The sequence below is a fragment of the Numenius arquata genome, chromosome Z (genome assembly GCF_964106895.1).
Source record: "Numenius arquata chromosome Z, bNumArq3.hap1.1, whole genome shotgun sequence".
Classification (NCBI taxonomy): Eukaryota; Metazoa; Chordata; class Aves; order Charadriiformes; family Scolopacidae; genus Numenius; species Numenius arquata.
The window spans coordinates 14,385,653-14,410,635 of NC_133616.1; the positions used below are offsets into that span (position 1 = coordinate 14,385,653).

Here is a 24,983-nt window from a genome sequence, read left to right on the forward strand (position 1 = left end):
TCATAAGTAGTTGCAGAGAAGTTTTCACGTGGTAACTGTGGACCCTTTCAAACATGTCCATGAAGACTTGTACGAAAGCTTAATTTGTATCCCCTGTACAGCAGTCTAGTATCTGAAGTTTCTAAATGGTCCCACACCTTCATTACGGAATGGGAAAGCTTGAAAGCCACTGCTTTAATATCCTTCCTAATTAAAGAAATTGTTTAAAAGAGGCAATAGCCAAATAGGGATGGCGGGAAACAATCGTTGAAAGGTTTTGTGGAAATGGAAAGCTGTCTCTAGTTGTTAGCATCCAGATATTTTAATGTTTTGTTTAAAGATGTAAACATCCTTTGAAATGAGTAAAGGTTTTTTTTTTTTTTCTGAAATAACTTTATACATTTCCCTGCTCTTTTGGGAAGTTGTATCACTAAAGTCAGATGGACTTAATGTTGTGCAAGTTCCAGAACTGTAGCAGATCAAGCTGGCACACCGAGATTTGATCCTTCAGTCCAGCACAAGCTTGAAATTGCTTACCCCTCTCAAGTATAAACATAATGTAATATAACTGTAGGCTTAGGTAACAGGTAATGTTAATTTGGAAGATAATTGCTGTTTCTTTAAAAAACATACAAATAAGCAGTTAGGTTCCCCAAGTAGCATTACTTAATTATGTTTTAAACTCTTTTGTGTTTAAAAGATACTGCATTGCACAAGCAGTACTTCACCATGAAAGTGTAGGGGTTTTAGAGGAGAAAAGACAGAATAGATGTGCTAAATAAATCAGTTGCATGTGTATGTACACTGATTTTGACATACTGGTTTGTTGGGGTTTTTTCAGCAATGTTGGAATTTGTAAAAATTACAGTTAAGATAAATGATCTGTTCAGTCAGAAAAGCCCAATTTGGCCACTGGTGTGGTGACCTGTCCTTAAAGAGTCCACGACCATGTTCAGACTGTCATTTTACACGTTCACTATCTTCCCTGCTGACATGCCACTTATCTAGCTGTCTGGACAGCCAAGTGCAGCAAATCCCAGCAGCGCTGTTCAAACAGAACCCATCACATACCGTCATGGCCACTGAAGCAAAGCCTACACATAGGAAAGAGAGAAGGTTTGTTTAAGTTTTTCTTTTCCTAACTGAAAATATTTTCTTAGAGCAGCAGCTCTTGCTGTCACTTTTTTATTGTATGGCTTCAGAACAGATTCTGAAGGAATTATTTATTAGATTGTAGGTTAGGAAAGGGGTAAGCAAAAAGGGCGAACATAGGCTGTGTTTGTTTCTGTTTTATCCCCATTCAGTTTTTAAGTATCTCCAGAGCTAGACCTGATGTTTCAAGCTAGGATTCTAAAGATTTGTTGGACAGTTGTAGGAGTTTGTATCTGCTGTATTCTTTCTGCGCTAGGAGTATTTAATTTGGCTTCCACTGTCCTTTATCCTTGAACTGGAGAGTTTTATGTAAGTAGCACAACATGTTGTAGCATAGATCCTCATTAGTTTTCTGTTTTTCTTATGTAGTTATTTTGGCCACTGTAGGCTGCAGGGATTCACCTGACCAAATATAGACGTCTACAGCTGATCCAGTCACCCTAGTCTCCTTTTCTAATCAACAGAGAAAAATAAACACATCCAGGCTGTGATTTTATCTCATCCTAAAATAGATATCTAAAATAGGTTAGATGGAGGCCACTGTAAAATGCTTATTTCTCTCCATTAACTATAAAGGGAAGTGAAAGTCTGTAGGCGTTTAAAGAGCAGACCTCTAAAGATTAGAAGTGTAGACATCTTGGGTTTTTGAGCTAAGTCCTACCTAAGATCCTCACTTACCTCTATTGGTGCTGATTTTCCCCTGCTAAAGCACTGGGACATTTCATCTCTTGTGCTCTGACCTTGCCAATAGCAAAGTAAGAGACAATGGGTTACTTCTGCAGTCATTTCTATTGATTTAAGGATTTATGACCGTAGGCAATTTACAGGAAAAAAGCCTGCCACTCTATGAAAGGATTGTGCTAGCTGAGAGTTAAGTCTATGCTCTGTTACTTGCACCTGATTGCCAAACATAACTGTCAAAACATCATCATTTTCACCTTAGGATTACAGAACTTTATCTAAATTTTAACAAACTTTTATTTTAAATCAGTGGAAATATCATGTGAAGGAAACATCAAACCCCCATGAGTTCTTCCTTCAGCAGTTAAGAGATGTGTGAAAGCTTAGGATTAGTATGTTCCCTCTCCATTTTCAGTATTTATCTGAAATCAGCAGTATTTTTTTTTTCTAGTGGTAATTTGCAAGGAACTCACTTTTGCTTTTTCCAGTTGACAAGTGAGATGTTGGCTGCACACTTACCACAGAGATGGAATGAATATCAGCTGTATGTTAGCATCACTCAGTAGGGAATTCCACCCTCTCAGTGTAGTTTTCTGTAGGTGTGGAAGTAGATAGATGCAACTTCTCCATTTACCAGATTTGTTTGCCTGTACTGTTTAAACAGTTTGCACTAATAGCAATGGGAGCAGACATGAATTTAGTGAACTTAGCCTAAAAGTCTGATGGCTGCAGATAACTGAATAATCAGTTCTGGCATTTTGAAGCAAATGTATAAGCAGGCTGCGAGTCAAGGACTGTCAGAGAAAGGCTGTGCCTGAAGTGAAGAGAAAGAAAAATTGAAAAGGTTTATTCTGACAGTGCATAACTGGTATGGAAGGATGTTTATCTTCCCTTGTGGCAGGAGGAGTTTTACTAATGAACTTGAAAAAGCTGATACATTACCATGCAATATCTGAAAATACACTTCACATGAAATACTCATTTTCCAAGACAAATGCATGGTATTTAACATTAAATCTTAACTGTCTTTAGGAAGAAGGGGTTGTTTCCAAAGAAAACAATGCCTGATTGAGAAGCAGTAAGACCTCCTGAAGAAGAGAGAAGAAATTAAAACATCATTGTAAAATATGGCTCCTCTAATTGTCTAATTTACTTTTCATCTAGTGGTAGCAAGGAAAGAGTATAGCCCCATTGACCTAAGTGCTGGATAAAAGTATCAGGATTCCTATTTATATCAAACATGTGAAAGTCCTTGGAATTTTTTTGGAAATGGTGACACTTGATATCATACCAGTCTTGCAGCAAATTATGACCTCTATATTCCATGAGATCAGTATATGTATACACACATATGTGTCTGTTTAATAAAATTTTGCTGACCACAAAAGATTGAGTATTATCTTGGGGTTTGTGTACATATAAAGGTAGCTACATTTTGTTGGATATCAGTCAAAGTTTCAACTGAAATGTGAAAAATAAGAAAACAATGCTTTTGTACAGCTTCAGCTCACAGACATGTAAAATGTTAGTATAGGAATACAAGAAGACAGCAATGGAGGGAAACCTTAATTTTCCCTGGCTCTCTTGCAGCAGAGTGAAAGAGGATAGAGGTGAATAATACTTTCAAGAGATGTTCTGTATATATCCTGTCCTTTTATTCTGTTACATAATAGGCAACATTACATTTTGGTAGATTCAAAGGATATTAGTGAGTTCAAGTGATTGCTCAGGCTCTGGAATGCGGCAGAAAAATATTTTAGGCATAAGAATTAACATGTAGGGGAAAGATCTACATACTCTATAATATGTAGGCACTAGGAATGCTTGCTAGGTTTGCTCAGGGTTTTTTTCTTAATGTGGTTTATCTGTGTTTTCCGTAGTGCATCACTCCAAAGCTTCTCATAACTCCCCTAATCTCTGCCCGTCTCTCTTCCCAATGAGAAACATCTCTAACCCTTCCTAGTCCCTCTTACTAGAATTTATTAACCTTTCTTCCCCTTCCTGCCTCCAAACTGTACTGACCCCCCTGAGACTGCTCTCTTCCCATCCTGGATCTGCTCTATTAATGGTGTAAAACTGAGTATTTTTACCTGAAGCATGGGCCAGGGATCTGAATTTTGCCTTTGCTGCTGCAGTCTTGAGCCATCTTTATAAGCAAAGATCCAGGAGAAATCTTTCAATCCTTGACATCTGTAGTTTTATGACCCTACCAGCTTTATAGTTTCATCTTAGGGGTAAATTTTCCATTCCTATGCCACAAATCATTTTAATCTTTTCTTGCTGACCTTGTAAAATGCCCTCCCTGCATTGTTTACTCCCATCGGGGTGTTACCCAAGTGCTCTGGACAGTTTCAGTTGAGGTAATTAGCTTTTACTTGCCGAGAAATCTGCTTCAGTTATTCTTCACTTTGCCTGTGAAACACAGGGGTGTATTTTTAGGCCAGAATAAATGTCCCATTCTGTGTTACAGAAAATTATGTTTCAGGCTTCAGTTTCTCATTTAGAGGCACCTCTGTTAAATCCCGTCAAAGCTCTGTTAGGTGCACAGTACCAGCAAAGCCATGTGTGTGTTTGCCTAGTGAGCTAGCCCAGATGGAGAATAACCTAAGAGAAAAATTGTTTGGTGTAGTTTACTGTTTACCTGCAGCGGCAGCTCTGCTTAGATGATACAAATGGAAACACACAGGTGAGACCAAATTGTTGGGGGTGAGACCATCTATGAACCACACCAGAAATGCACATGAGCTGGGACTGCACATGTGTCAGAAGCAGTGCAGGTGGAATACCACACAAGGGAATAGTGATATCATCACTTTTGCCTGCCACCTTTCTATGTATTTATGAGTTTTAAGGTTTAAGATTACCGCATATTATTTAGCTTTTAAGTTATTATAGGTAAAACTTTCTAAAACTGGAGTTTATTTTAAAAGAGCTGGGTGTATGAAGTGAGTATAGTGCTTAGTTTAAAAATAAAGTAAAAATTATGTATTGTTTGGGTAATTAATATTTTCTATTTAAAACAATATTATAGCAACTTTAGGCAAAGGTATGGCTAGTTTCAAGAACAATCAGTAATATGTTCTTATTTTTATGCGGCAGTTTTTAAGGAAAATGAACATTTTCATCCAGATTGCCAGAAAAGGTGTCTTAATTGTGTAGATAATTTTTAATTGACTTTCAGTTTAAGTCAGCGTTACAAGACAACCTGTTACCTGAAAATGACAAATACTATCAATAGTACCCGCTGAATCTGTTCTAACCTCTCTCATAGCGACAGTGAAGAAGGTAAATTTGGAGTGTTTCTGTCAACATTTTTAATATTTTTCCTGCCTGACTTCACAAAAGTATTTTCACAATCTTTTTCCAGTATTTCCCAATGCAGGCTACTGTGTTTGTATATGCAATAGACATTGCCAGAGGCTTTTCAGATTTATTTCATTTGAAGAACTTAATGTTTTTGCAACAGCAAAAGTACCAAACAGCTTTTAAATCATTACTAGTAATTGTCTTTTGTAAGTCCTGTAGTTTCAGTTCTTATGGTCACAAAGCTGGCCACATCAGTTCCATGGATAAAATTATTTTCAGGATTTTTATGATAGCCTTCCAGGACTTAATGCTCGCAAGATATACTGTCCGGAACATCTAGCCATTACAGAATTTTTTTTTTCAAATGTTGAAGATGTTTATGTGATGATAAATTCTGCATTTTATCGTTCTTATTTGTTATAAGAAGATGTTATTTTCCATTTCCAAAGCTGAGCTACAACCTGAAATTTTTTTATTGCAGATTCTACATAGATTTGCCTTGTTTCGGCTTTAAATGTTATAAGAAATGGGTTAAATCTTTCTACGTTGAAGGTTTGAAACTAGAATTAGTTAAGTGAAGCAGTTTTTTTGTCATCCTGGTGTTCATACTTTCTGAGTCTTTAAGCTATTATCCACAGGATTTCCTTACAACCAGTTAGTCAAGTCTTTTGTGCTAGGTTTTCCAAGAGCAGTGATAGGCAATTTAATTCCCTGCTCTTTTACTTCTCTTACCTAGTATGGAACCACTTTGGTAAGTGGAGTGAGAGCTTGCAGTTGGTTCTTAACTGCTGAGGTTACTGCTTCTAGCCTGAGCTCCTGTGTCAGGGGCAATTAAAACTGAAGTACCACCTTGTTTGTGTTGGGTTCCACCACAGGGCAGAACCTTAAAATGAAACAAGTTATTCTGAAACAGTGACTGTGGAGTGGCAAATCCACTTTCCGTCTCAGAGAAACAGAAGGTGGCAGCAGGAAGCCCACAAGACATTTGTATCAGACAAAAGCCCGTTGTCAGCAGGTGGAAGGGAGACCATCTTTCTACACAGTGCTGGTGAGACACATCTTTAGTGCTGGGTCCAGTCCTGTGCTCCCCAGTACGAGAGAGATATGAACATGTTAGATTGAGCCCAGTGAAGGGCTGCGAACGTGATTAAAAGCTTTGCGGGTCTGGCACAGGAAGAAAGGCTGAGAGAGAGAGGATCGCTTAGCCTGGAGAAGAGGATGCTCATGGGGATTCTTATGTATAAATACTTGAAGGGGAAGAGGAGAATGAAGCAGATAAAGCGAAGCTCAGTGGTGCCCAGTGACAGGGCAAAAGGCAATAGACACAAAACTAGTAACAGGAAATTCCACTTAAATGTAAGAAAATGGTTTGGGGTTTTTTTGTTTGGTTTTTTTTGTTTTTTTTTTTTATGGTGGGGGTGGTCATACATTGAAACAGGTTGCCCAGAGAGGCTGTAGAGTTTCCATCCTTGGAAATATTCAAAACCAAACTGGACAATGTCCTGAGCTACCTCTAGCAGATGTTTGAAGCAGGGGAGTTGAATTAGGTGGCTCTCCAGAGCTCTCTTTCAACTGCAGCCATTCTGTAATTATTTAAAATTCAGTATCAGTAGGTATGTATCTACATATGTGCATAGGTAGGCCAAGCCAGGAAAAAAATTCATTTCCTACTATTAACTCGCTTATTTGCCTGGAGAGCTGGGAGGTAGGACCTTCTATGACCTAGAATTTGATGCTTAGCATTTCCAGTGATAAAAGCATCTACCTGAGTTATTCGAAGTGTAAACAGTAGAAAAGTTAGAAGCATAAAGGATAAATGCTCTTTAAGAATTAATTATTTTTGTAAGATAAGGAATCCCCTTTCCACCTGAGTCCCTATGTTAAGACCTAGTTTGCAATAATCCCTTTGTTGTATAGTTGTTTAGAATTTTTACTTCTTTAGGATTATATAATTGGGAAAAATTAATAGCATTTAGTTCAGGAATTCAATATTTTGAGCTTTTTAAAGTATTGCCCATTTCTAAACTAATCTGAAAATCTGCATAAGCAACTTTTATTATTTCTTATAAAGTAGGTTTATATGCCAGTGGATTAATAAAATTACTTGCATGTTCAGAGTTTGTGTTTGTTCAGTTTTTAACAAATTATATTCTGGGGACATTTTACGGTTTCAGAAGATTTATAGGGCTACATTTAATGGCAGTTTCTTTTGCCTGCTCTGGAGCACGTGCCATGGTGGATTTAAGTGTGCTGTGCATGTTTGACAAGTTAGAAATTTAGCAATCCGCATCAGTGCTGAGCCACTCTGTCTCAAGCTTTGTTTTTGTTGGCAGGTATCCAGTACCATGCTATAAAATACATTTACTTGACAGTAGAAAGTGGAGAACCACATTAACTACAAAGTTTAAAAAGGCTGGCTAAACACATGCAATAAATATTAATAAAAGAAAAGGCCACCCACCTTTGACCTTCAATACTTGCTATTAGCTTTGTGTGTTTTAGAGTTATTGTAGCATTTTGAGCATTGCGTAACTGTATGTGGAAATCTCTTATTTAAATCAAACAACTTATTAGCAACCCAGTATTGGTTATTTTGGTCGCTTGTGGCAGGGATCATGGACATCGTGCATTATCAGAATTCTGCTTTGTACCTCAGAGTTACCTGTAAAAAGATTGTTGTCCTTTAGTTGTCTTGTAATAACCAAGACAGGTTTATTTGTACCTGTAAGTAGCTGGGAAGTGGTATAATGTTGTATGTATATCTATAGAGAACGAGGATGCTTTATAGAGGAACCTTATAAAGTATGGTCATCTCACTCAATTTTTCTTCTTCAACAAGAACACAAAGCAGAAAAACAGCTCAGAAGAGAGTCATCCATCATCTTGTAGTAGAATGAAGTTCCAATTCATAATAGCTGAATGGGCTTCAGAATTTTTTCAATATTATTTATGTCCCTCACAACATTCAAAAAAATGGAATCTGGACCAAGCCAGAAATAGTATGGAACATGAAATGGGAAGTGATTCAGGAGTCACTGAAGCTGATACATAACCATTTTCTTCCAGAATACATGGTTGTCATCTTCCAAGTTATAGGGCTGTATTACATCCCTAATTTTAGCTTTGGTGTATTTCTCTTGTAAAGACGTTAGTGGTTCCCATTTTGTGGGGATTTCATGTGCTATATTATGTGAAAATAAACATATATATATAATATACACTTTAATGATAGGTGGATGATAGTAGTTGAATATTGAATTATTAATTCACTTTGGGAAGAGTCTGTTCCTGTTTTTTAAGAGAGGAGGGGTAGTAAGTTTGGGAGGAAAAAGGGGCTAGAAAAATGAGCATTGTTCAGTGAAGTACTAATAGGTTGCTGCATCCTACTAGTTCTGGATACATTTATTACATAGGTTAACACAAACGCTGTTAAGACCCATCTTCAGTCTTGGGCAGTATTCCTTTAAAGAGTTGCTGTCTCTCAAAAATAGATGTTTTTTTCCCCTCCAGTTAGTCAGGCACATGTACAGGTTTTATGTTTGTGTTGAGATGTGTTGTACTTCGTGGGAGGTTGTGCTCACTTCTTTGGCTCTCTCGAGTCAGAAGCTCCAGTCTTACAGAGTTTCTGTGCTGGCCTGCTGAATCAGACTGGATACAGTAATCACATGGAGATTCAGAGTCACGTGGAGAACCACGCTGTCTGTATAAAAGAACAATACTCTTAATGTCTGAAAATGAGTTTCTCTGCTGACCAGAAGGGTGACGGAGCTGTGAGGCATTGGCTTCAAATACCAAGTTCTTCTGGGTGTTGTGGGGAAGAAAGAACCAAGAGTGAAAATCAGCTAGTCTTCCATTTCTGCAGTCAGCAAGTAAAAGGTCAGCACTGTGTGAGAAGAAGGGAAAAATAGATAAAGAACAGGGTGAAAGAATTCAGAATTAAAGATGCAAAAGTCATGAAGGTCTGTGTTGCTGTATCTGAAGCACTTCATTGTTCTCATTCAAATTCCCCTTTAACTTTCCATTTCCATAATGCCCATGAAGACCCTGGAGCAATTAGCTTGTGGAAACCACTGGTTATCACACTGCCACCAATTTGTATTTCCTTCTCTGCCTACATCCATGTGTTGTCAGTCCTTTTTCAGTGTCTTCGGCTCTGGAGAGGAATTTTTATTCATTCACATATTCATTCATGTGCTTAAGCTTGTTCATCCTAGACTGTGACTTAGATCTACTATTAGACAATATGAATATTAATTCTAAGATCTAGATGAATGACTAACTAACTATCAATATGTTGCTTTATTTCAGAGCGTTGTGCGTTGCCTTTGGCATCCCAAGCTGAACCAGATCATGGTTGGTACAGGAAATGGTTTGGCCAAAGTGTACTATGATCCTGTCAAAAGTCAGAGGTACGTAATCATGATTAATGATTAAGAACATTATTTTTTTCCTAAAATTTAGCCTGATTCTGTGGTTCTATGACTATACTAAGAAAGGAGAAAAACTGGTTAGTAAAATTTGTTTTGCAGAGTTTAACTTATTTAGTAACAGTATAAAGGGAAAAAAACCAAAAACAATGAAACCAGTTTGTTTCTGAAACGCCATTTGTTTTCCCCTGGGTTTTTTACAGTGCAGTATGCTAGTTGCTCTATCTGAATTTACAAACACTTTTTTAATTGTATGAAATCTGCAGTAAGAATAACCAACCTTTCATCTGATCTCTTGGAGGTTACTGATGTGGTGTCATTGAAAGCATATTTATTGTATGTAGTCATATTTTTGATGGCCTTTTTTTTTCCCTGAAGTAAAAATCTTGTTTAGCAGCATTAGCTTAAACTTCAGTGTCCATGAAGTAATACTGGAAGACCCAATTTGAATGGGGGCAAACCAAGGAAGCATATTCCCATCTTTCTGCTAGTCTTCTGGAGTCTTCTGCTCCACCCCTACCTATCACGTGTGGATTTTGCCCGTACATCTAATCGAAAGGTTGTAGTCATTCATCAGAAGGTGACTTGTCAGCCTGGAATGGAAAGAAGAGGACTTAACTAGTCTATAAATACTTCTTTTGCAATTAATATGCTTTCACCATCTGGATTGGTTGGAGAACTGGGGCATGCTTCCTTCCTGTCAGCAGGGCTGAAAAGTACAATTCATCTATACTGATGGGTATGATTAAGGTGTTATTCCCTTGTATGTGCACATCTTTGTTTCACCAGCATCCAAAAACATACTGTGTTATAGTTCACAGTTTCTGGTTACTTACTGTGACCTGGACACTTGGAGGTGAAGATAAATGATAGTTTACAAGTTTATCAGAAATAAGCTGTATTTTTCTGGTCTTCGTCAATTTAGAGAAGACGACAGCTGGTCGTCATTGTTTGGACCCCTCTCCTGAGGGCATCCTGAGTCTCCTAGGCACAGATCACAAGAGCCCTCACTCAGTTTTGTGCCCAGTTTGTTTCCGGGTACTTACCCTGAGGAGGAAAATACCACCAGTTCAAATCAGCCTTGCTGCAGGCAGGCTTAGGCGGTCTCTCCCGCTGCGGTGTGATCAGGCACCTCTGCTGCTTGGTAAGAGCACTAGGGGCAAATCATTGCCCATGTTTGGAAAGGAGCACTTCCAATGTGCACACTACAAGTACTGTGGACAAATGAAGTGTGAAATGAATCTTCCACCCTTATTTCCGCATGTCATATAAACCGCTCTGTAACCAAAATACTGATCTCTCTACCCTTCTTCACATGTGCATGGGCAGGCAAAGATATACAGGTTCATGAATATTTGAAGTGCTACATAATTTTATTGAGACTGTCTTGAATAAAAAAATGGTTTCTGTTTGGTATAAACAGACCAACTGATCTGCTGTATGTTTCCTTCTAGGGGAGCAAAATTATGCGTGGTCAAAACAAAACGAAAAGAGAGACAAGCAGAAACTCTTACACAGGATTACATTATAACGCGTAAGAACTTTAGATGTATCTTTATAGCAGCATCCTTAGCTCTTTCTCAGGTTTGAAATTATTTGAAGATCATTGAGCTTTATATTTTCCCCTCCAAAATGTTGCAGTCTTTCATTAAGTATTGATCATTACTGTGAGATCTTAGTGCTTCATTCAGATTTTTTTGTAGCCTTGCACAACCAGGAAGGCATATATCCCATATGCTCTGTGAAGTTGTTAATGATGATTGGTTTCTAGATTGTGATGCACCTGAAAACACAACTGCCTTTAAAAAAACCCCTAACAACAAAACCAACAAAACCTCAGAAATTTTGGAGCTTTCTTAAATGTTCAGTTTTGCATAACTAAATTGGTGAGTGTAGATGTGTTTAGGTAGTGTTTTGCTAGTTGGGAACATTAACAGTACCAGTGGCAAAATCAGAGACATTAGAGATGGGTCTTAAACAAATTCCAAGTGACTTTTCAAAATGTAGAACATGCCCAGAGTTATATGGGATTTAAATGGCTTAAATATCTCTGTAGCCTCAGGGTTATACTTGTGTAAGACCTTATGTTCATATTTAGGCTCACTGGTGCTTAAGAAATAGTCATCATTGTTACTATAAAATGTATAGTGATCTGCCTTTTCTCAAGGGCAAATTTTACAAGGGCACGATGGCATCGACTGAGATTTTGGCCCTCCCCATTAGCATTGCCCTAAATAGTGTTTTCTTATGTGAAATGATAACAGTCACACAGTTGTGCTGTCCTGCTTACTTCTCTTCATCCTATTGCAGTTCCATGGTGTTTGGATTCACGCTGCTTCCTGGTAGTCTTGGTCTTAGGAGTAGCTAAAGCCATTTCTATAGAACAAAGTAGTTGTTTGGCAGCATAATAAACAAAAAGAAAGTTTAAAATGAGAAAGTTTGGGCAGCCTTGGTAACCAGGCTAGAAACCATATCAAGGCACTGTGGTTCTGGGTTCCCATCTCAGGTACTTTCCAGCCACAGCTGTCTCCTACTTACCTCGCTGCTGCAGATGTCCAGCTCCAGTTTTTGGCTATCACCGAGTAAAGTAGCAGCAGGCAAAGATCAGGAATATTTATCTCCTTTGGGTGGTTTTTTTAATCCATCCTTACTACAACCTTGGCTATATCTAAATGCTATGTGTGCACTGTTGTTAGTGTTTATACTGTAAAGAGCTTTTGTGATTTAAAAAAAAATTCCTGCTTAAAATCCAATGGAACTTGTGTATTCAATGGTGTTTATAAATGCCATTCAAAGACTTAGGTCCCAATTATGCAAAGTTTCGAATTTTATCACTGAGTTTTAGCTGTTTAACTGTTTCTTCCACATCATTTTGAAGCCGAAAAAACTGTATAAAGCAACGTAGAAAAATGTTGTAAGGATTTGCTTTGCAACTTTTTAAGTTTGTTGCATATTTTGGAAACTTTTCAGAGGTTAAATGTCTGCTTTTTAAGCTTACAGATAGAACTGGCAAGAACTGAAGATCTTGGAAGTCCTTTTGTAAAGGACTTATCTTTTTTTTTCCTCCTTTTATTTATTTTTTTTTTTTCCTTTGGTCTTCTAGCAACTCTTTAATCTCAGACTTGCCTGTAATGGCTGTTTAAAATGCAGGAATGTTGTTTTGAGGGATTAGGTGTGACTTTTAAAACACAGGAACATGCAGTTTGGGTTTCCCTTAGGCAACCTTGACTGCACAAATGGCAAAAGCTTGGATCTGTGCATTAGTCACCTCAGATGCTCTGTGCAAAGCAATCAAGCTGAGTGCTTGCCAGCAAATTGTCCCAGCCATTGCATACCTTATGCAATCTGCAAAAACAAAACCTAAACATTTATTTCCAAAGATCTACTGTTGTGTTACCTGGCTGTGACTTCTCAGTCTAATAAATTGAGCAGCCTTCCAGAAATAAGTTGAAAAATCAAACTGGTAGGTTCCTGGATGACAGCTTCCATTTTTTTTATTCAATACAGAGCTGGTGCCCCTAAACTTAAGACTTTGTTGGTTGGTTTTTTGTCTTTGTTAGGTCTTCTGATCCAAACACAATTTCCCATGTTTTGGGAAACAGCAGCAATTGGCACACAGGAATATGAGAACTAAACCTCACCACAAGAAAACTGTGTCCCTTAACATGGTGTTTCTCTGTTGCTGACAGATGTCTCTTGTCTGAGCAGACCAAAACCATTGCTGCGATTGGAAATACTGCAACAGGCTTATGAGAAAATAGAGGTTTTAAATACTGATCATTTAGGCAGATAGTCTCAGTTATGGCTATTCTTCCAATCGTGATTAATATCATAATTTAAGAAAGAACATGTTTGTGATTGCATACGCAGAAACATTACATTTTGGATCATTGAGGGGATTCCACCCCTCTCTGTTTCAGATGGAAGAATGCATTTAGGTTTTTGTCATGGTCCTAGAGTGTCACAAAGCTGTGGAAGCATGGAAAGCTCAGAAAAGAGCAACCAGTTGGTCACAATGCTACTATTGAGACCCGAATGACAGGGGAATAAATTAAATGTGCATAAACTGTGCAAACAGTATTTCAGATGAAAGGCTCCTGCCTGAAGGAACCCTAAAAATCCGGCTGCTTTCATCTTTGAAAAATTCAGCAGAAAGGTACTCTAAAATACAACTCAGTATACCACTGCTTGCATATGGAAGAACTGGGAGGCAGCTTCTGCCACCTTTTCCATTGAAAGCAATAATCCCAGTCTTTGCCCTTGTAATTAAAAGCTTACAAAGAAAATGGAATTTCTAACATTTATTTTTCTCCAAACGGTGACCCTTCAGCCCATGCACTTCCAATGTTCCGTGAACCACGACAGCGAAGCACCAGGAAACAGCTGGAGAAGGACAGGCTGGACCCCATGAAGTCTCACAAACCTGAACCTCCAGTAGCAGGGCCAGGTAATCTGCGCATAATCATTTCAGACTGTCGCATTCCCAAGGGGCCATCATGCTAGGGTTCTACACTTGTTTGGACTTGCATTCAGACTTTTTTTGGAGGCAACTCTACTATATATTTATGTGCAGTGTAAGACATTGCTCGTTAATTGGAATGCTTGCCTGGAATGTATTAATAATCACAATGATTTACTTTAAGTTATATAATCAGTAAATCACTTGAATGCAGCTCTAAATTAGACTCTTCCTATAGTATTAAATAACTTCATTGTATCAGATCACTGTTACAGACACAATACCACATTTCTCTGTTTATTTCTTGAATATTTTTCTCTAAAATACTCTTTCTTTTTCTTTTTTTTTTTTTTTTTGCTACAGGTCGTGGTGGGCGTGTTGGAACTCACGGAGGTACCTTGTCATCATATATAGTCAAGAATATTGCACTGGATAAGACAGATGATAGCAACCCTCGAGAGGCTATTTTACGTCATGCAAAGGAAGCGGAGGAGAATCCGTACTGGGTTGCTCCGGCGTATGCTAAGTAAGGAAACAATTGAAAATACAAGTAATATTTCTGGAGGCCAGTGGGAGTTTGGTAAAAATAGAAGACACATTTTTAATGGTATACTTTGCCTTTTCTGGATTGCTGGGACAAGTATGTAAACCAAGAATATGCCATTCTCCTTTATGAAGATAAGATTTTCCAGGAGATTAAATTGTTGAAATTTGACATTTCCATTTTTAAAATGTACCTGTCAGTGCTACAAAATTATTTTAAAGTTTTCCAAGTTGATTAGAATTTAGAATCTTCTGCAAATTGTCTGAAATTGCAATATACTTTTTAATACGGTACTGTCCCATTGACAGACAAGGATGATAAGTTTTCCAATATGCCCTCTAGTTGTGACTGATTCTTAGGTTAAGCCTTCAAAATATTTACTTGGTGTTATGACAGCATATTTTAGGTGATTTCTCAAATGTCGTAAGTTTTTATTTGATTTTTTCCTACACAAGGACCTGAGTACTTGCTTCAATTAACTTGGTGTTAAAGGTATAGCAATATTAAAAATTGCACCAATAAAATCTCCTGCAAAAATTAAACATAAATAAACAAGGGTTCAGTTGTTTTTACATAAATTAAGGAGTCTCATCAAGATTATGGTAGTAAAATCTCGGTAATCCCACAGATGGTAATTTACTCAGTTTAAATTGTATGTGTGGGTGTGGTATTTATGTGTATATTTTACAGTGAGAATTGTGCAATATGCTTCTAGAATGCTTCCTACCAAAGATTTTTTTTTTCTAAAAATAGATACACTTCCGACCATTGAATAAATACATTCACAATACTACTATCATGAATACTGCATAAATACATTTCATACTAATGAACAGAAACTACAACTTTAAAAATTACTAAAATTTTCATATTTGATTATTATCATTGATGGTTTTGTTACACAAAATAATCTCTTCAGTATAAGTAGTATTTTCAAATTGGACAAGGAAAAGATTTTCAGGGGGTGAAATAGTCTGCACAGAACAATTTGCCAATAACAAACTATTTTTTCTTGTTTGCAGTGCAGTATTTTATCTCCTAGGCTATGTGTTTATTAGTACTTTACTGACTGTACTTTCCTTATTAGCATTTAGCTCTTGAGTGAGACAATCACCACCTCTTTCCAGAAACTCAAAATAAATTAAGAATCATAGCTGTTTCTAGTAGTGACACTTGTTTTCTGCCTTGACGCACATGTTCACGGAGGTAGCTGAATAGCTCCAAAGCAGCTTGAGAACATCAGTGACCCAGCCTGGCTTTGACTGTGTAATTAATAAGTATGGCATACCGGTAATTAATAAGTATGGTACTTGATATGGTACATCAAATCAGTGCATTATACGGTATCACCCTTGGTACCAAAGAAGGAATATTGGAAAGCCTGATTCTGTAACAATTGGTGTAATTAATATGTTAAATATTGATTTCTAATTGTTTGAGAGTTCTTGTTTGCTAGAGATAAAATTTACTTTGAAAGTGTAGGCACCTGGTTTTATTTCAGATATGCAACTATCCATTCTCACAAGTAAATACAATCACACATTCCATCAGGTAGGTGGATACCTCAGTATATATTTTTGGCTCAGTAACTTCACTGATTGCATATTAAGTTTCATCCCTGACACTTGCAACGTAGTAGACATGAAAGTTTTAAACCATAGCTGTATTACAGAAGGCTTACTGTGTCGTCAGGTGGGCAGATCTCGTTACAGTTCCTTGTTAAAGATGTAGCTGCAGGGGAAGAAGAGAGCTGGCTGAGAAGTGGGGAGGATGCAAGTCCAGACTGCTATTAACTTACACACCAGACGGCAATATGTATGTGGAGAAACTGGACGGCAGCCAAGAGCGGGCTGCCTTGATGGTTTTGTCAGCTGATAAATCTCATGCCAGTGAAACTGCCCTTGTCCCTGCTTTAAGTGTTGACTTTCAGATGTGCTCTATGCAAAGAGCAGTTTAAAAATTGTTATTATTCCTGCTACTACTACAGCTATTGGATAAGACGCTGAAATGCAAAAACTTTATAACTGTGTTATGTTCTTAATTTTCAGAAATGGAGGTCTGTATTAACCGTTTCAGACCAATGATAGTCATAGGTTTCGTTAGCTGCTTGCCTGCACATGCAGATAATAGAGACAGTTGTGCTAACTATATCCTATATCTGACTTTACAGGGCATGTATGTTTACCCTGTACATAAAGTATCTTACAGATATTTTTATGGATGCATATTTAATAAAATATGCAAATTACAAGTAATTGATAAGAATTGTCATGTAGTACTGGATTGTAATTGTGTCCCAGTGACCCTGTTAAAAATCAGGAGTTTGTAATGACAACCAGTATACAAATGTAGGGAAAATGGCTGCTATAGCATAAAATATAGAGTTAGGAGAGGTGATATGCTGACACATACTTCAAATTACTTACAGTCTTGAGACTCAAAAAACATACATCCAGTACGTTTCATTTTTTTAAGTAGGGTTTATTCTTTTTACTGCTTTATTGCTCTTCTATCAGTTTTTTCACATTTCTTATAGTAAATTTTCACTTAAATAATGGTGTAAAACTATCCAATTGATACAGCTCTTGTTTCACAAGGCTTTTGTTTTTATGTTGTCTAACGGGAGGTTATTCACTTACAGTTTTTCATTCTCCTTCTTAAGAAAATGTCTAAGGATACTATAGTTACTTAATTTTCTTCAGTGATCGTTGTTAAATAATTTTAGACTGAGAAGACTAAGAAACGCTCAGGCTGATCAGAGTTTTCATAACTGATTGTGATGACTGGTTTAGAGTTCGTCTGGTCCAGATTCATACCGATTAGGTCATTCGAAATCAGATAACTGATTTCATGCTTTTTTAATTGTATTTTCACTTCAATAATTCTTATAAGAAATACCTGCAACATGACTTTTGCTGTTAGTCTATACACTGTATATAAGAATTTTCCCTTTTTATTGGAGTTAGAGGTGCCTAATTTAATCTTGAAACCAAATATTCATTTGCATTATTTATCACTTGAAATTTTTTTCAAGCTTGTTATCATTAGCCTGACCTTTCTGTTTCTCCTAAAATTTGAGCCAGAAAAGGAGGGGGAAGTATGTAAGAGGCAAAAGGATGGGTGAAAAAAACAAATGCTGCTGAAAAGGTTACTGGGGATGATAAGAAGTACGTGCCGAATCAGGGTATGACATGTCACAGGAGCCCAGTGTGAAGAAGTGTCAAAAAAGATGTGATCAACACAGCAGAAAAGTCATAATGGATGAGAATAAAGAAAAGATCTTGAGTTTTTTTCAGGAAAAAGTTTGTTAGAGACCTTGGCAAGAGCCGTTCCAGTGGAGTGAAAGGAAAAGAAGGACAGATTGAAGATTTCAAGTAAAGAACTACAGGAAAGGAACTTGAGGCATCAGTTGTAAATGTTTGAAAACTACATTCTTTGTGAGCTGTTTGTTTTAACACAGCTGTACAGAGATACTATAATGACTTCAGATGTCCCTCTGAAGGATCAGCAGGAATTACTAAGCATTGTAGCTGAGGGCTTAATCAGGCCCAGATGTAGTGCTCTTCTGTACCATAGAGAAGGTGAGGGTGAAATTTCCCTCCCCACTAAGATAGACCAGAGTTCGCAGAAAATACCTTCTGGTTCAGTGATGTTGCCCCTATTTTGCTGTCTTTGTCATTGTTGCTCGTCACAGGCAAACAGGAATGGCTTGAAGCCACTGCCTGTCGCTGTGCTGTGTTCACTGAGCTTTTTCCTCAATAGCAGTACCAGTGTGTGAAGTGTTAGCCGTGTAGTTACCCAAGTATCTTCAGCTGAAGAAGCAGGACTGAATGGAATGTTTTGTAGTAGTGATTTTGTTGGCATACGTTGGTATATTTAAGATAGATCTTTTTTGGGAATCGGTCATTTTGAGAGGGAAGCTCCTAAGATTCAGCGAAGAGTCAGGCTGGTTGGTGGGGTAAGGAATTCAAAGGGGCTGGATACTGAAAATCTTCACTTTTCAGTCTGGAAGTAGCCTTTATGACATTACTCTGATTTCCAAGCATGCCTGAAAGTCTTTTTTTTCTTTTTCTTTCAGTGCAGTATAAACACAAATTTCAAAAGTTACTGTGACATGAGTCACATGCTGTGATATGCAATTGTCATCTCCGGCTGGTTTAGCTGTAGCAGTATTTTTGTAAGCTTCTGGTCTATGAACCCCAGATGTAAATGAGCTACTTTTATGGGATCCCTGAAAGGTAACTAAAACAAACAGTTGATAACCAGAGGGAATTATGGTCACTCTAAAGTAGTCTGGAAATTGGCCTGTGGAAATTGTTTAGGGGTCTGCATATCTGAATATGTTGAAAACCACAGAAATATAGAAGCACAGAGTACGAATAAATCATGTTAGTTTGTTTTCCTGTTTTTCTTTGCAGCCTGTTAGCGTAATCCACAACAGGAATGCATTCGTCAGTGTATAAGATACTGATTTCAGCTGACAGTCATGTGGAAACACAGGATCATAGGGTAATTTAGGTAGGAAGGGACCTCTGGAGGTCATCTAGTCCAATCTCCTCCTTAAAATGTGTTCACTTAAATCAGGTTGCTTAGGTCCAGTTAGATTCAGGTTGTTCAGGGAGTTGCCCAGCCAAGTTTGAATCCATCCTCAAAGATGGAGATTCCAAAACACCTCTCTGGGCAGCCTGCTCCAGCATAGTATGCTCTTGATAAATACATGCTGGCTGTTCCCTATCACCTTCTTGTCCTTCATGTGCCTGGAAATGCCTTCCATGGGGATTTGTTCCATAGCCTTCCCAGTGGATGAAGTTAGGTAGACCATCCTGTAGTTCCCCAAATCCTCCTTTTGCCCTTCACAAAGATGCTGATGATTTCCTTTTCTAGTCACTGAGAACCTCCCCCAGTCACTGTGACCTTTCAAAGATGATAGACTGCCCTTGCAATGACATTGGCTAGCTCTCTCAGTACCTTGGGACCCAGCCCATCTGATCTCATGTCCAATGAGCTATGTACTCCTTGTCTCCGTCTTCCTCTTCTGTTGGTAATGTCTCACTCCCTCCCAAAGACTCTGCTAGTAGTGTAGGGATCCTCAGAGACCTGAGGACGGTCTTTCTCAGGGAAAAAGGAGCCAAAAAAAGCACTGAGTATCTTGACCTTTTCCATATCCTATGTTAGTGGCTTACCTGCCCCACTGAGCACATTTTCTTTAGCATTCCTTTGGCTGTCAGCATAGCTGTAGAAGCCCTTAGTGTTGCCTTTCACATTTCTTTCCAGTTTCAACTCCAGCTGAACTTTGGCTTTCCTAACTCCGTTCCTACATGTTCACGTAATGCCTCTGTTCCTCTTGGCTAAGGCTGTCCCTGCCTCCTCTGTGTTCTTCCTTTGTGGGGTTAGGGGTTTATCTCAGGAGATCCCTGTGCATCCATACTAGGCTTCTGCCAGACTTCTCTTTCTGCACACAGGGTGGAATGTGGTGGTGTTGTCTCAGATCAACCAGCTCTCCTGGACTCCTTTGCCCTCCATGGCAATCTCCCACAGGGTCTGCCAGGCAGATGCCTAAAAAACTGAAATCAGCCCCCAAAGCCAGGGATAAAGAAAATTGAGAAAGTTGATGGTGAAAAAGAACATAGATTTCCACATGTATTATTTAGCCTCAGAAATAAAAATATTTTGAAGTAGTAAACCTGTTTTGATATTTTTTGTATAAATATTAATCATTGCAGCAAACTCCTGCTACACTAGCAATCTGTAGTGCAGTTACTAAGCAGAACAATTTGTGTTTAAATTAAATGATCACTGCTGATAATGCTATAACAAAACCAGTGTTTTCTATGCTTATGTCTTTAAAATGGTCAGGCATGTGAATCACCGTAGGTGCCCCAGTTACTGCTGTGTAGCTTGTGGAGGTGGAACAGTTTACATTTCAGCTGAGCTGAGGCTACAGCCATTTCATGCTAATTTTAAAAAATGAGATAGCGAGCCGACTTGATTTCCTCTGTATGTTTTTGCTTTAGCTGGTTACTGCTGGATTATGCTACAGTTTCTCCCTCCCCCACCGCCCCAGCTTTACTGGACTCAGTAGCACACTTACATTAGTCTATAACTTTTCTTTGTGCAAGTCCTGTCCTGGAAAACGCCTAGGTTCTGCTGCTTGTTTCACAAATTAAGTCATTCTTCTTGGTTGGAAGTTTTTAACCAAAATTGTGACAATTGGAGATTTTGTGGTCAGAAATTGTAAGTTTACACTCGATTAGTTGCACTTTAATAACAAGCATCTCAATACTGACCTAATGTGATCCTATGGGTTGTTTAGATACCTTTCATCTATTGTGATAAAAGGAAGGTATACTGTTAAAGTGGACTAAATAAACTTCCAGCAATATGTTTTGAAAAAAGAGGAGATTCCACACATTCCACCTCTTCAGCAGCTAACAAAATCTAGTATTTTGGCCAATAAAGCCTTCATTCCTGGTGTCTGTTTTGGATTGAATGTTGATTTTTCTTTTTTTTTTTTTTTTTTTAATCCTCCTTCAGTTGTTGCTTAAGCAGAGTTTATGTAACTATTTTCTAATGACATTTTTAAATTGGAATTTTTTTAAAAAAATCTTAGTTCTGCTTTCCATGGAGAGCAGAACAACTCCTCTAACTTCGAGTAGTGTAAGTCTTCATCTGGGTACAAGGTCTGCTCAGGTGTAATGAGACATACAGCCTGCACCCAGAGTCCATGTGCCGGTAGAGACCTGGAGTGGGACCATGTCTGGAACATCTTAGTATACTCCTTACCTCCATGGTAAGCTTGGAGGATGGAGGAGAAGGCAGCCCAGTAGAAAGATCCTGTATATAAGGAAAGTTGTCTTTGACTGGTTTTGGTGACTGTAAACTTATTTTGTGCCATGTATTTAACAAGTGGACAATCCTGCCCTTTAATAGGGCAGGTTTAGTGATGGTTTGCTATTGCTTTTGGAAGTCAGTGGCAACATTGAATTATGCCCATTGTGTTAACAAAATTGCATCTGCCTTACTTAACGTTTATGCATGTTGCAGAGTCTGCCAAATAACAGTTGTTATAATAATAGTGCTTCACATCCTTAGACTGCTGTAAAAACATTAGTTAATACACTAATGAGATGATGACTGCCTTGGCTGCGTTTTATACTTTATCGTGTCTGTTGTAAAGAGAAGTCAAGCACAGCCAGCATCAGAAATCTAGTCGTTTTGGCTCCGCAGTGATTGTGGTGAGAATTACGTTGGAAAAGGGGACCATGCAGTGATTAAAGTGTAAAACAGGGGAACTGAATGTCCAAACAGTTTATTGAAATGCTACTTGATACTGTGTTCGTTTAAAAAGTAATCAATAATTATTTTTGTAAAGTTTAAGTGTTATTTAAAATACAAGTAAACAGTGGAGGAATAGATACGATCAAGCTTGACTGTAGGATACACTGTGTTCTCATATGAAGATCATTAGGTTTTTTATGTTACGGTAGTGCTGGATAAAGTCTCTGGAGGAGAAGCTGTTTTTTTCATGCATAGGCTAAGCCAGAGACCTGGCTTAGCGGTTCTGTTTTCACTTACTGGCTGCTGTCATACAGCAGTGCATCAAAATGGAGGTTTCTTTTTTAAAAATCATGGGATGAGAAGACCTGTGGCTCCATTTTTCTAGCTTGTATTAAACTGATTTGTTCCTCTCTTCTATCTGAATTTTATTCTTGGAATATACAGGTAATGACTGTGAGCTGATGGATAAATAATACTTGCAAAAGCTGTGTGTTCTTTGCCTGAGAGCTGCAAGTTCCTTCGGTTCTTAGAAGGTTATTTGATAGGTTTATGTTGAAAATGAAAAATGAGCAAGCCTAGGATGCTCTTTTTTTAAGCACAGAAGGGATAACATTTGTGTCTAGTGCATGTCTAATACAGTTTCTGATAACGAATTATAATCTGAGTATTATTTTAATCTTTTTAATGTTTTCTAGAACGCAGCCAAAAACAGTTTTTGCAGAAGTGGAACCAGAAGATGATGAAACAGACAAGCCGGAATGGAAAAAACGTAAAATTTGAAAAATGTGGTTTGATGAAGAGTTTTAGAGTATTTGAATCAAAGTACAGCATTTATTTCTTCATTTTGGATAGTGCATCAAAATTTGAAAGCAAAAATTACTTCAGTTCCTAAACTTGCTACAGTGTAAAAAGGGATTGTTGTATTACACTGGATTGTAATCCCACATCTGAATTTTGCAATCAGGAATGAATTATATTGTGCAAAGAACTCCTCTCTAGGTCAGTTATTTAGTTTTGTGATTTAAATGAAAAAAATTCTTTATAAATAGAACTCTAGTGAATTCATTATATTGCCAAAGTTTTTTTTAATTACTGCCAACTTTACAAATGCTGTGTTGTGTCAGTGTTCAATGATTCTAAATATATAAATAAAATAATACAGTTTCTCAGACTCCTTTTTATTTTTTCTAGTTAAGATCTAACAAATTACCTCCTTTTTTGCAAGTGTAACAAAGTTTATGCTTTAATTAATGTGGAATAATACAGTTTAGTTCATTTGTGTGTTCACAGAAGTTCCAATTTAGTTCAACCATCTGTGTGAATTGTAGAAAACATTTTTCTAGTGTCTTTCTTGAATGTTGTTCGTTTTAACCTTAGTATGTATACTAAACAGTATACTGCTGTTTAGTATACTACTAAGTTACCTGTAGTATTTTATACAGCTTTTATTTTTCAACAATGTAAAACTGGAATGGGCAATTATATATTTTGGTTTAATAAAAATAACATGCTTATTGGCAAGTTGATGTAGAATTCTGTTCAGGCTTCCTATCCCTATTAGTTTGTATTGGTAAGTGTTAGGATAGAGCAGAACTGTGTATTTATTACCAGGTCTTTTTATCTATTGACTTTGTTCTGTGCCTGAATTATGTATATTCTGCCTCACGCTATCTGAAGACTGATACTATCCTTCATAAAGTGGTTTCTTAAATACTGAAAGTTTTCATTGTTTAACACCAAATTGCAATTCTGAATGTCATAAAGTGAAGGACATTTAAAACTACTATCCTTTAAAGGAGAAAGAAGGAACCTAGGTTAGTTTTAGGCATTTATGTTGTGATTACAGTAGTACACAGTATGCTAACTATTGTGATTGTAATAATATACAGTATAGCAAGCACTCTGCATTTCCACTAAGAGTAGAAATTAATAGACATTGTACACAATCAAGCTTTCTTAATTATGCATAGATTCTGAAGGCATATTTTAATGCTATATTTAGCAAAGCAGTTAATCACCTTCCTAACCTCCAGTGTGTGTTCTTGATAGTCAGCAGAGCTTAGATTTTTTTTTTTTTTTTCAAGCATTGTTCTGCATCACTATTTCATTGCATGATTTCCTTTTCCAAGCTTATCTTTCTTTCTCAGTTATCATTTTTATAATTTAAGGAAAAGTAAGCCTGACTTCAAAAGTTGTAATGAGCATTGGCATTACATTCCTGCAACAAAATATGTCCACTGCTTTCACTCAGTGTAGCCTTTTGATAAGAGTGGAATCTTACTAAATAATTAACAACTTGTCTTTGTCCGTTGTAAAAATACTTTCGTACCTGCTTATGTAGAATAGCAAATCAATGCTTAATTTAAAACTGCAGCTGTAATATGTAGAATGAAGGACTTAATACCTAGGTGGACAGTAAATGGAGGAGAAAAAGAAGTACCTGATGAAGAGCAGTGGTTGTTAAGAAGACCTGCTAAAGACCTCCCTGTGCAATGTCCGCCTCAGCAAATAAACATTAAACGACATTGTTTCATTTAAGGCTATTTTTTGTCTTTTTTTTTTTTCATCTAAATAATGCACTACAAAATGAAGTATTTTCAAATAAATTTCTGTAAAATCTTGAATAAGATTTTAAAAGGATAAACATGTCCTTGATTTTAGGCTGAATATTATTAGTTCATCATTTCTATTGTCAATTGTTCACTGAAGCAGGATGGCTTAGGGAGCAGAGCTGCAGGGAAAGGCAGATGAGGAAAAATGCTGCAGCTGTTCTCTAAGCATGAGGGGAGCTTCTCCTTTTATGTTATTTGTTCATATCAGCTAGATCTTGTTTCCTAATTCTTGGAAGAATGAGTTCTGTAAGTGAACCCTGCAAAAGTTCTGTTAGAATTTCTCTAAGCATTCGTTGTTGTTACTTAGTTATTATCTTGAATGACTGCTTTAGCAGCCTAGAATTTAAAACAGTGCCTGTACAGATATGTATTTAAAAGATTTAAAACTAAAATTGTACTTCTACTTTAACTCTTGGCTTGGTTTGTGTGCCATATCCTTACTCTGGATTTTCAGGCATGTTTATCAGCAAGGCAAATCTTAATGCATTTTTAAAAATAGGTTTTACTCTTGAATAGCTCAATGGTAAGAGTTAATCCAATTCAGG

At 37.4% G+C, this 24,983-nt stretch overlaps 1 protein-coding gene across 1 annotated transcript in view; it reads left to right on the plus strand.

The window, feature by feature from the left end:
* WDR70 (WD repeat domain 70) overlaps positions 1 to 24,358 on the plus strand; it is a 135,895-nt gene extending 111,537 nt beyond the window's left edge. Inside the window, exons 14-18 of the mRNA XM_074166134.1 lie at positions 9,427 to 9,527; positions 11,000 to 11,079; positions 13,876 to 13,992; positions 14,368 to 14,530; positions 22,522 to 24,358. Coding sequence (XP_074022235.1) covers positions 9,427 to 9,527; positions 11,000 to 11,079; positions 13,876 to 13,992; positions 14,368 to 14,530; positions 22,522 to 22,606 — 546 coding nt within the window. The 3' untranslated portion in view covers positions 22,607 to 24,358. The remainder of the gene's footprint in view (positions 1 to 9,426; positions 9,528 to 10,999; positions 11,080 to 13,875; positions 13,993 to 14,367; positions 14,531 to 22,521) is intronic.
* Positions 24,359 to 24,983: the final 625 nt, after the last annotated feature.